Source organism: Chanodichthys erythropterus, chromosome 12, assembly GCF_024489055.1.
Source record: "Chanodichthys erythropterus isolate Z2021 chromosome 12, ASM2448905v1, whole genome shotgun sequence".
NCBI lineage: Eukaryota > Metazoa > Chordata > Actinopteri > Cypriniformes > Xenocyprididae > Chanodichthys > Chanodichthys erythropterus.
Window position 1 is genome coordinate 29,143,409 of NC_090232.1, and position 13,387 is coordinate 29,156,795.

Genomic DNA, 13,387 nt, shown 5'->3' on the forward strand with positions numbered 1-13,387 from the left:
TCAGAGATGCCATTCTGGAGGATACAATCACTAGGATTGTGCCATCGCAGTGGCATTATGGTGAACAGATCACCTGACACTGCCCTGATTCAGCTTCTGCAATACTGGCATTAAGCACTTAATAAAGGGTTCGTTCTCCCAAAAATTATGAAGAGATGAGAATACTATTTGTGCACAAAAAAACAAACAAAAATAATGGCTTTATTCAACAATTTCTTCTCTTCCATGCCAGTCTCCTACGCAGTTGATGTAGTAAACAGTGCTGTGCTTCCGGGTTCATCAGAGCGCTTTCTTCTAGGGGAGGGATTGGTAAATATATCTGGTATATATGTGTGTGTGTTTTTTTTTAGATGTTTTGATCTAATTGTCAAAAGCAATAAGCTTGCACAATTCACTTATGAACACGCCCAGAGATGACGGAAAAACATACGGAGCAATAGTTTTCATTTCTGCTCTGAAAGCCGCAAGATTGCACTGAACGCTATGAGTCTATGTTAAAAATCAGGAATGGTAAGAGAACATTGTGCTTGCTACGTTTTTCCTTTTCAAACCAAACTTGGGTCTTTAGCCGACAAAGTTTAAATCTCGTCTGACATGCATGCTTTCCATAATGTTTAAGTATTAGGCGGTCGTTTTTGGCTGTTCAAACACATTCAACCACATGAGCATCTACAATACGAAATCAATCCGTTCAAATGTGTTTTCTACTATTTAGTGTCGTCCACTTGTGATTTGATTGACCAAAACGCATCTCAATACCAGGTGTATACAGGGACCATGTCTTGCAGTATGCTAGACGTGCCTATAGCGCACATTTATCTAGGGGTGACGTAACAGCGAGGGGGCAAGTAAAGTTGCTACATGTTTCAAATGATAAGCCATATTTGAGGTTGATGGATAATAGACACATGTTTGGATTTCCTTCCCCGACATACATCATACCACAAAGTTAATAAAAATTGTGGTCTACTAAAACTCTTCTCGTTGACTAATGTTTAGTCAACTATTAAGGGGAAGCCATATGTGATATATGATGCATTGTATTTGTGATGTCTTGAGGCATTTCAGGTTGTTCTACTAATAGGAAATGTACCTTTTCTTGTTTAAATAGTTTTAAAATAGCACTTACTTATGATGCTCAATTATGTGTTGTGTCTGATGCATTTTAGGTTTAAAAAGAAAAGTTAATTTTTTGTGTGTGAGCTGCAGTATCCTTGTCAAACTAAATAAAACTGTATGCATACTTAAAAAAAACAAACAAAAAAAAAAATACTCTGACCACCTCTTGAGATGGTCTCAATTTGGTTCACCTTAATGGGGTTTGCTTTGGCACATTCACATGTCAGTTCATGCCAATTGTTATAAGAACTTGGAAACTAACAAAGTATGGAAACACCCTTTAGATTATCAATATTGATGATATTGTAGCGGAAAAGGCCTGAAGCACAGCAAATTATGTGAGGGAGACAATATAGAGCTATCGTACACAGGACAGGCTTTAGTCATCCTTTTTGCCTCACACCATGAACTGCCTCTTATATATGCACAACACAGAGAGAGAAACCTAAGGGAGTACAAAATACATCATTAGGCTTCTGCCCCATGAACATGTCCTGATGTCCCCAACACACACACACAGACTCATTCGTACACACTCAGCTGTATCTCACCCCACTGCCCTTTCATTCCATGAGTCATGATACACAATGTCACCACCGAGAGACATCACTCTTCCCGTTTATATCTTTCTGTTTAATACTCTTTTAGCCCAGTCTCATAAATTCAAATCATTTAGTGTGTGTGAAGGGTGCATCTAGAAAAATCTATGGTTTTTACAGCATTCTCATGAAGCTACACTATGTAATTTGGTACAAATGGCCATTTTATGACTTGTTAATGATATAATTACTACATGATTTCATTAAAGTTTGATATTTTAAACATTTTCCCCAATAGTTTAATTAAGCCATTAAATAATGTAAACTTACTAGCTGTTACAATTAACACCACTGTGCACTCCTTAGGTTTTCTCATTAAAGGATTAATCCACTTTCAAATAAAATTTTCCTGATAATTTACTCACCCCCATGTCATCCAAGATGTTCACGTCTTTCTTTCGTCAGTCGAAAAGAAATTAAGGTTTTTGATGAAAACATTCCAGGATTATTAAAAAGCTTATGCTGTATGTCCTACGCCTTCCCTATTCTACTTACGGAAAAAAACGAAACTGGCGCCGCGTTCGTTCGGTAAGTAGAATAGGGAAGGCATGGTACATAAGCTTTTTAAAGAAAACAGAAAGCGGAAGCACGTGCAAGGCGATCATCTGTTTATATAAAGCATATACAGTTGTATTTTTTCCGAAAGTGACCGATCGTTTCGCTAGATAAGACCAAAGACTATAGAATAACACAAAACGTGTCACTCGTATTGTTTTGAATGGGAGAAAGTGAAACGCACAATATGGCGGAATAAGTCCCGCCTTCTAAATAAGAGCCAATCGCCGACTGGTAAAGTCATCGCGTCATTGCAGTGGCCGTTAGAAGCACCGGTTTTTATACAAACAGTCAGACACGCGCCTCCAAAGAGACGCGCATTTAGGTCTGCACATGCGCATTAGCTTGATCCAGCCGGAAAAATACTGTTTTTTGTCATGATTCGAGCGTTTGGAAAAAAAATTATATGACAGTTGTCAGATTTTATTGGTTATTTCAAATATGAAATTTAAGCAAAAGCTTGGTGAACAGCTTTGGAGAATTTGATGTTTCCTCATTCAAAGAGATAGGAGCTGCATGATGCCCAGGATGCCTGAGAGGCATTTCAAAGATGGCCGCCGAGTGAAATGACTTGTCTTAAAGGGACTATGATAGGAGCCTTATTTCTCGTCTGGTTTCGTTTAAAGCCCTTTGAAGCTGCACTGAAACTGTAATTTTGACCTTCAACCGTTTAGAGGCCATTGAAGTCCACTATAAGGAGAATAATCCTGGAATGTTTTCATCAAAAACCTTAATTTCTTTTCGACTGATGAAAGAAAGACATGAACATCTTGGATGACATGGGGGTGAGTAAATTATCAGGAAATTTTTATTTGAAAGTGGACTAATCCTTTAAGTGAACTACAATTGTAACTGTTATAGTGCTTTTGAATCACAACATGTTAAAGTCAACATGAAGTTGCAATAGTCATTTCTTTCCTATTGTCACATATATCTGATTGAAACAGCTTCTCAACCAAGGAAAAATGTTGGGCGAAACTTGAATTTGTCCATTGTTGATTGAATCATTGTTGTTTGCTATTGCTGTGATCTCATGTGAGTGAGAGCTTGTCCCACCCAACACGTCATCAGAGAAGGGAAGAGATGTCGTTGCAAGAGGGAAAGGACATTTTTTTGATTAAAGATTACATGGGCACATGAATTTTCAAGAAATAATAAGTGCACAGATAAATCATTCATAATAAATACTGCAATATTCCATAAAAATAAGAATTGGCAATTTAGACCCCATGGTGACTTTAAGCAACTATCTAAAGTCAGTGTCGCAATGTAACAGAAGTAGCAACAGATCTTCTCTTCCCTATTGTGACATACATCAAAGTGAAACAGATGGAAAAGGAAGAAAAAAATGTAGAGAGGGTCTCACTAGTTGTTGACTGGATGGAGGCAAATCTGACCGTGAAATTGCAGTCAGTTGTAAAATGGATGAAATGATTGGAGAAATTTGTTTTTTCACACGAATGCTGATATTATTATGCTGACAAAAATGTTAAAGAATAAAATTTTTGCATGAATGAATTGTTCAGAATAAAATCCGTAACATGATTTAGAAAAAAAGATGCGTTGAATTTTCATCTCAATGCAACTATAGATTCACCCAAATCTTGTCACGGTTAAGACTATAGGTTGTCACTTGTGCTCTTGATAAGTTGTCTGAGAACATTCTGTTATTTAGGGATGAATGAGTAGTTTTTGTAATCAAAGGTTGCTGGTCAGAATGGCATTTCACACTCTAAACTGGGGTAGTGTTGAACGATTAATGTAATGTAGTGGGTAATTGCTGTAATTGTGTAACTATAATTAGTTTAATTATGCGGTTGAGTACTCAGCGCTGGAAAGGTGCAGTCTCTGCCAAAGAGCTGAAAGGAACAGATACTCAGATTTTATTACTGGTATGAGAGCTTAGCTTCTAAGTCACCATTGAAATAGTACGTAATTGTACGTCTTAATGGGAGGGCCAGATAGACAATATTTTTCTGTTTGTATGATAAATAGATCTGATGCAGCAAGGGCCTATTATCTACTGTTTTCATCTGCGTTTTCCACACTGCCATCAGAATTTCTGTTCATTGCACCTGGTTTTCTCATCCCTCCTGCCATCCCATTTTCTCTCTTCCCTTCATTATTTTTTCTGGGCTGATCTCATGGATTGATAGCATTTGGGTCAAGTGCACTGTAAGGGGACCAGAGGCCATTCCATCCTTACAGCCAGTTTCAATCAGCCAGAGATGGGCTATAAACCTTGAGGGAGTTGTGCTGTTTATCACAGTAAATCTCAGAAATGAAGATGCCTTGAGGATCAGAGAGGCTTTCATGAGGCAGGATTAGATTAACTGCTTAACTTTTTGTTAGAGTAATACCACCTTGCTAAGTTCTGGGTTCTATTATATTAGATTTTTGTTTTTGTTTTTTTCCTCCAATAACTGGATGTGCAGAGATGCAGACTGACACAGACATATTAGAAACTTTTTTTTTTCCTTTTTTAATTATTGTTTCTAACATAATCATTCAATGTAGTTTATTTAGGGCCTGTGAAATCCATTTTATTTTCCCCCTCAAATCTTGTTTTAGTTCTTACTTTTATTTTTCTGGAATCCCTGTTTTATTATTTAATCAAATTTATTATAAATAATCAAATGGAATGTCAAAAATTCCTTTATTTTTTTGGAAAACAAAGTGCTGCACAATAGAGTTTCACAATAGAGGTTAACTCTAAATTAAAACATGGACGAATATTGTGTGATATTTTATTTCTTAAAGTATATTCTAGTCATTAGTAATAATATTTCTGTCATAATTTCTTCAAGCTACACTGAACTTTTATTCTGGCATGTTGTATTGAAGACCGTTGAGTTTCTGTGTGTATCTGACGATAGTTTCCAAGACATTTCACGTTATACAGTAAATTCAGATTTAATGGCTGGATTCCATGATTCTGTTTGCATTTTTCTGTACCAGGCCCTATTTATATAATCGGTTCACCCAATAGATGAAAATTCTGTCATCATTACCATAACTTCATTCCAAACCCATAAGACTTATGTTCAACTTGAACACAAATGAAGATATTTTTAATATACTCTCATCAATTGTGTCCATCCATTTAAAGACCACCCAAACACCACACATAAAAACCCAATAAGTTCAGAATACTCAAAACATTTGAGGAAACTTATTACCTCAAAACATTTAAGTAAACTAACTCATTTTTTTAAAGTTGGTAGAACTTAAAATTTTTGTGACCAGTGGGGCGGGGCTGAGAGCCGTGGAAGCGGATCAAGGCCAGTGTGGCGCGCAGGTGTCTCTGGTGCATATGTGTAATCAAACAACATATGTGGTCTTAAATGTTTTGCAGCTCATCCTCAACCTAACCACAGGCTCTACTCTTCACCACAGCAGTAACCCTACAAAACTAACATAACAGAACCCCCCTGAATCCCAACATAACACAACATTAAACATTAACTTATATCTCCATATGTTAATCTTGTGCAAAAACACACAAAATAACACTTAATTTCAACAGTTATTTATATGGTCTGACGCAAAGCATGCTGGGAATTAGAAATCTGCTGCAGCTCAACTCAATCATATTAAGTTCAGCTTACTACAATGACATTTTAAGTTCATGCAACTTTTTTTATTAAGTACAATGAACTTTCATTATTATTTGAGTGAAACAAACTCATTTAATTTAATTAATTTCACTGTTCGGTTTTACAGTGCATTTTAAAGCTTCAAAAGTTTCATAAAGAGATTTTAAAAGTAATCCATGAATTGAGCAGTTTAATCTAAGTCTTCATAAAGACACCATTGCTTTTTATAATGAACGGATTTATTTATTCATGTATAAACACTGATCGATGCAAATACATAGAACACATCAAATTTGGTAAATGGAAGCTCAACCATAGTTGATTAAATTAAGACATCACTTTAATTTTTGAGTGAAACCATTTTTTTATTTTATTACTCCTGAAGGAGTTATGAACAGCATTTTTAAATTATTATTTTATATTGTTTACTGAGGTTTACTTATCATGTTAGTATGATTTTTACATCAAATATTGTCATTGATTTGACCTCTGTGTTGGAAGGGGCGTGTCCACTGTAAGACTTTAAAGGATTAGTTCACTTTCAAATAAAATTTTCCTGATAATTTACTCACCCCCATGTCATCCAAGATGTCTATGTCCTTCTTTCTTCAGTCAAAAAGAAATTAAGGTTTTTGATGAAAACATTCCAGAATTATTCTCCTTATAGGACATCTTGGATGACATGGGGGTGAGTAAATTATCAGAAATTTTATTTGAAAGTGAACTAATCCTTTAATGTAAATGCCCACTGCTATGATATGCTAACATCTTTGCATATGAAATAAGCATTACATGTGAAACTCTCTTGAAAACTTTTACTACATTTTCACTATTACAGCTGTGGAGATTAACTAATCGTGAAAAGTTTTGATTATAGCATTATATTTAGATGAAAGTTTGCAGAGATGAGCATTGTAGCTGATGACAGACCTGTCTGTTGAGTGCATGAATGCAGTGATCTCGTCATTGCAACTCTATTTCTGCACTCTCATGAATGCCTTCATCATAACCAACAGTGCAAACATGATGTAAATAAGAGATTCATTGTGCATTGATTATAGTGGGGGTTTTGGCAAGAGTCATCGATACACTTGTGCTGTGTGATTGACAGCTCCAGCGATTATTAGGTAAGCAAGCAAGGACAACAGCGAAAAATGGCAGATGGAGCAATAATAACTGACATGATCCATAATATCATGATATTTTTAGTGATATTTGTAAATTGTCTTTCTAAATGTTTTGTTAGCATGTTGCTAATGTACTGTTAAATGTGGTTAAAGTTACCATCATTTCTTACTGTATTCATGGATGCAAGAGCCGTCATTATTTTCATTATTAAACACTTGCAGTCTGTATAATTCATAAACACAACTTCATTCTTTATAAATCTATCCAACAGTGTAGCATTAGCCGTTAGCCACGGATCACAGCCTCAAACTCATTTAGAATCAAATGTAAACATCCAAATAAACACTATACTCACATAATCCGATGTATGCATGCAGCATGCATGATGAACACTTTGTAAAGATCCATTTTGAGGGTTATATTAGCTGTGTGAACTTTGTTTGCTGTTAAAGGCAAGCGCGAGCTCCGTGGGCGGGGAGCAGGAGCATTTAAAGGGGCCGCAGCCTAAATCGGCTCATATAATGATGCCCCAAAATAGGCAGTTAAAAAAATGAATCTGTGGGGTATTTTGAGCTGAATCTTCACAGACACATTCAGGGGACAGACTTATATTACTTATATTACTTATATTTAAAAAGATGTTCTACGGCACCTTAAAGGGAGCATTCTTTGATTGCTTTTTGTCTATATTTTAATAAAAATTCAAATAACAGCATATCGTGGCATTACTGTCAGGTCCATATCTTACAGTAAAAGTCTGTTTGCAAAGCCTGCGGCAAAATTGCGACTGATTTATCAAAGAATCCACAGTGAAATGTTCCAAACAAATAATGCTTTACCGAGACAATCACATAGCTGAAAATAAATAACCACTTTCCTAGCATTAGGATCCTTTGGAAAGTAATGTTATTTTTAGTCCAGTGATCCTGTATCTCTCTTCTCTCCTCCTCATCTCACTAAAGTGCCAGTGGGTGGGGCCAAAGATACGATGATGAAGAAGCAGTGGCAGTCTTTAGTCGCACTATGATGTCATAATGTGACAAAATCTGAAATAAGTCATTTTGGGAGCTTGGTTTCAATAAAAGCTGTTTGAACTAACAAGGAAGTTTTGAGTTCTGAAACTTACAGGATGTTTTAATAGTACAAAGACCTCTTATATGACAAAAGATCAAGGAAAATTAGATTTCTCAATTCATATTAATCTAATATGTTTCAGTGGTGTGCGAGTGATGGCAAAATTTGAAACATTTAGTCCTTTAATTTGAAATTTATTTGAATTTAGGTTCATACAACAAGACCAAAACAGATTCATTCAAATTAACTAATTTTTGCTTTGGAAAAAAAAAATTGTTAATTTAATTTAGTGGAATTTCAGCTGGAATTTAATTTAATTCATTGAATGTTTTTACAGACTAATGAAATGATGAATAGAAACTCAAATGTAAGGATCTAATTGGAGTTACGGTTATTTTAAGATTTTTTTTTTTTTTTTACTAATTTTGCTCACGTCTGCTTGATGACCATGGGTGACATCTAACTCTAGGTGACTCTGTTTTGATAGGACAGTAAAGGTGAACACTTTGTCAAAGTTGACCTTGCCTCACCTCACTATTATGCAGGGAGGGGGAAAAAAATGAGCAAAATACCAGGATTTGCATAACATGACAACAAAAGCTGATTGAAGCAGTGATGTGCATATGACTGTAGTATTTTAATGTAGTTTCTCATTTTAATAAGCCGAAAGACCAAAGGGCTTATTAAGATAAACACAGCAGCATTCTTATTCACATTAGAGCAACTAAAAGCTTAGGTTTCAAGGCTTATAGGTTTACTTTGTCTATCAACAAAATGCTAAAAAAAAACCTGACTTTGTCATGTCGAATTTCTGCGCTAAAATTGGACATGTTCTGTCTGGCGCATTCATCTATTTAAAAGACATCCTTGAACTGCATTAGCTTTATCACTGCTCTTTTATAAGGCCTCCTGTGTACATTTCTTGCTGTCCACCCCAGCAGGCATGTAATGGTCTAATTCTCACTTGGGAGCCATTATTAGCTCAAAGGTTAGTTCCGTCAGACTGAATGAATGATAAGCCTAATTAAAGTTGATGGAGAACAAGAACAGGAATGATGAGTAGGCAAAACTCCAGCTTCTGTTTCCACAATTAGGATTGTGACCCCCTTTAAACAGAGATATCAAATTATTTAGATTAGTTGGTCCATATGAGTCTGTTCATTCAAAATGGAGTAGATGTCAAATTTAAAGAGAGTTTATTAATGTTACATCAAAGAAACATGACAGATTGATAGTTTATGGATACTTTTCAAGATTAGTCACATAAATGATATACATTTAAAATGGGCAGAACTTGTTTTTATGTTTTTAAGGTGTACTTCATAGTGAGCTGTATTGTCAATACTTTATTGATTAAGAGAGCTATATTAGTCTTCAATTCAATAGCATTCAAATTTAGCTACACTTATGGTTCAGCTTTATATTATTGTTTTTTTGGTAATTTTGTAAGTAAGCTTGGAGCTAATTTTTATGGTAATTGAGGTGATTTGTTTTTGTTTCAAATGTTTATCTTTAAAGAGGCGATCATTGAAACTGCCAGGTCATTAGGGATGATGGGAAAAATGTCCTTTTGACCTTACGTGAGCATTAGTGACTGGAATAATTTGCATGCTTTGAAATGAGACTAATTGGACGTTCTTTGATGTACAGACCAACAGAAAAAGGTTATTAAATGAACTACAGCATGAGAACGCTGGATGAATCAACAGAGAATTTAGCCTCTAACTATTTGAAACCAACCCCTGTAAAACAAGCTTCTATTTTTTATTACCTTTGACTATTATGTGCTGCATATGAAAATATACTTTATTCAGTATGCCATTTGTGGAGTAATGCTGTTGTTGGATTGAATACTTCATTGCTGTGATGGTGTAAGTGCTTGATTTGTATCCAGACAATGACCTGTTCAGCTGATCAGACTTTTCTTAGAGGCCTCATATTATTGGATAATTCAGTATTATTGCCATTCGCATGCTTGTGCCGTCCTTGAGCAATTCATTATGTGTGTTTACCAGGGTTGTATGCTATTCAGGACTGAATTGAAAATGCCTTTTAAATTCCAATTCAATTACTGAGTTTGCATTGGTAGCAAACAAGATGCATTATGTGAAATTCAGATTTTAATGTAAAGCTGTAGAATTTTTCAAAACAAATTTAATATGTTGGCTTGACAAAGCCAAAACTTAGGCTTTGTCAATAGACCGTCATTAAAGGTTAGTTCACCCAAAAATAAAAAATCTGGCATTATTTACTCACCCACATGTCGTTCTAAACCTGCATGACTTTATTTCTTCTGTGAAACAAAAAAGAAGATATTTTGAGAAATGTTTGTTTTTTGTTTTCTTGTTTTTTTTTTTTTTGTTTTGTTTTTTTTTTTCTCCATACAATGGAGGTCAATAGTAACCAAATCTGTTCGGTTACCATTAACTTCTTTTGTGTTTTGCAGAAGAAAGAAAGACATACAGGTTTGAAATTTAATTTTGAAATTTATATTGTTTTTTATATTGTTTAATTTGTTTGAATTGCAGTTCAGTAAATTGATCTTCCTGTCATTCAGAATACCTACATTAATTTTCAGCATTAGCTCTAATAGGTGCTGCTTTAATACTGATTTTGTAATCTGTTTGCTTTCAGTGGAGTTCATGTACCTGGATTTGGCCTCTTTGACATCTGTGCGGCAGTTTGTCCAGAGATATAAAGCCACAGGTTTGCCACTACATGTCCTTGTCAATAATGGTATGTAATTTTCTGAATTCCTCTTAACATTAGGCAATTTTCCCACTGTGTATTGTGCTTGTATTTTAATATTCTGTCATATTTGTCATATTTGCAGTGTCTAACATTTTAGGTTTTATTTATTTAAAGCTGCAGTCCGTAACTTTTTTTTTTTGATCCAATAATCCAAAATCAATTTTTGAGGAAGTACATAACCAGCCAGTGTTCAAAACTAACTCCTTACCTTAGCCTGAGTCACAACGTTAAGCTTGTAACAATGTGTTCTAATCTGAGTGGTGCTGGTAAGTTTCCGTGGAAAATTCGAGCATGCAGCCATTCGTCTTTGCGTCATCACATCACGTCTGTTTCCATAAAGAAGGAGTCCCATCTAGTAGGCTATATCGCATGTGAGGATAATACAGGTGGTGGATCATTAATAGATTTCTCAGTTGGTCAACAAAAGTGGCATATTTGTCACTTACTTGTTCATATGACATTTTCCGGTGAAAATTCCAAGACTACAATCTGTGATTCCGAAGTACAATATCCACCGACAGTCACACATTCCCTCAAAACATAAGATTCATCCGTGCTGAGGAGCCGTGCCAATGCACAATCCCTGTAAAGATGATAATTCCGTAAATAACTGCAATTGGAGGATTCAAACAGAGATGGTGACAAAAAGGCAAAACTTACGGACTGCAGCTTTAATGATTTAAAGCATTCTTATTAAAGGTGCCCTAGAATAAAAAATTGAATTTACCTTGGCATAGTTAAATAACAAGAGTTCAGTACATGGAAATGACATACAGTGAGTCTCAAACTCCATTGTTTCCTCCTTCTTATATAAATCTCATTTGTTTAAAAGACCTCCGAAGAACAGGTGAATCTTAACATAAAACCGACTGTTACGTAACAGTCGGGATCATTAATATGTACGCCCCCAATATTTGCATATGTCAGCCCCATGTTCAAGGCCTTAGACATGGGCAGCCAGTATTAACGTCTGGATCTGTGCGGAGCTGAATCAACAGACTAGGTAAGCAAGCAAGAACAATAGCGAAAAATGGCAGATGGAGCAATAATAACTGACATGATCCATGATCACATGATATTTTTAGTGATATTTGTAAATTCTCTTTCTAAATGTTTCGTTAGCATGTTGCTAATGTACTGTTAAATGTTACGTTATTTAAATTTTTTAAACACTTGCAGTCTGTATAATGCATAAACACAACTTCATTCTTTATAAATCTCTCCAACAGTGTAGCATTAGCCGTTAGCCACTGAGCATAGCCTCAAACTCATTCAGAATCAAATGTAAACATCCAAATAAACACCATACTTACGCGATTAGACACGCTGCATGACGAACACTTTGTAAAGATCCATTTTGAGGGTTATATTAGCTGTGTGAACTTTGTTTATAGCTGTTTAAAGGAACACTCCACTTTTTTTGAAAATAGGCTCATTTTCCAGCTCCCCTAGAGTTAAACAGTTGAGTTTTACCGTTTTCGAATCCATTCAGCCGATCTCCGGTTTTGGCGGTACCACTTTTAGCATAGCTTAGCATAGTTCATTGAATCTGATTAGACCGTTAGCATCGCGCTTAAAAATGACCAAAGAGTTTTGATATTTTTCCTATTTAAAACTTGACTCTTCTGTAGTTAAATCGTGTACTAAGACCGACAGAAAATGAAAAGTTGCGATTTTCTAGGCTGATATGGCTAGGAACTATACTCTCATTCAGGCGTAATAATCAAGGAACTTTGCTGCCGTATCATGGCTGCAGCAGTGCAATGATATTACGCAGCGTCTCTCACATACGTCTCCATGGTTGCAAGGCACGTTCCCTGCGCAAGCAAGCAGCCTGAATTGGCACGTATTTTATGATGCCCCAAAATAGGCAGTTAAAAAAATGAATAAAAAAAATCTATGGGGTATTTTGAGCTGAATCTTCACAGACACATTCAGGGGACACCTTAGACTTATATAACATCTTGTTTTTAAAAAGACGTTCTACGGCACCTTTAACAAAAAATATATTTTTACTGCATTTATTCATTTAATAAAGTTAATATTAATTTCTAAATTGTATAAATAATAGATATTACATTTTATAAATTAAAATTAATGTATAATGAACAATAAAAGCTGCTTTATAAAAAATTGCTGTTTATTCTAAGTTTATGATACCTAATGCATTAACTTGTAAAATGTTAACTGAAAAGTGTTACGTATTTATCATTTATAAGTTGTCTCTCAACTTCTAATCTCTTGCGTCCTCCTAAGCTCGCTCTGTTGGACATGTCTGGTCTGTGTCCTGAGGGCCTTGGGGGTTGTTTGTTTTAACTGAATGACTTTTATTTAGAAGCCTGCCCCAGGGAATGTCTCAAAATGACAGGAACAGTCACACACTGTCCTCTCCCTAACAGAGAGAATTAATAATTCACGATCCCCTTTTCCTGTTTGCTCTCTATGGCACACACCCCTCCCATCTGATGCCAGCTGATGGGCCAACGCATTTGTGCCACCCCATTGAGGGTCTAATGATGCAGAAAGGTCAACACTTGACCCCTCTAGTGCGCTGGCTGGACAAGA

At 35.5% G+C, this 13,387-nt stretch overlaps 1 protein-coding gene across 2 annotated transcripts in view; it reads left to right on the plus strand.

Moving 5' to 3' along the window:
- The window catches only part of dhrsx (dehydrogenase/reductase (SDR family) X-linked), a 43,640-nt gene that overhangs the window by 15,325 nt on the left and 14,928 nt on the right, over window positions 1–13,387 (plus strand). For both annotated transcript variants that reach the window (XM_067404099.1, XM_067404100.1), the window contains exon 4: window positions 10,706–10,807. In XM_067404099.1, coding sequence (XP_067260200.1) covers window positions 10,706–10,807 — 102 coding nt within the window. The remainder of the gene's footprint in view (window positions 1–10,705; window positions 10,808–13,387) is intronic.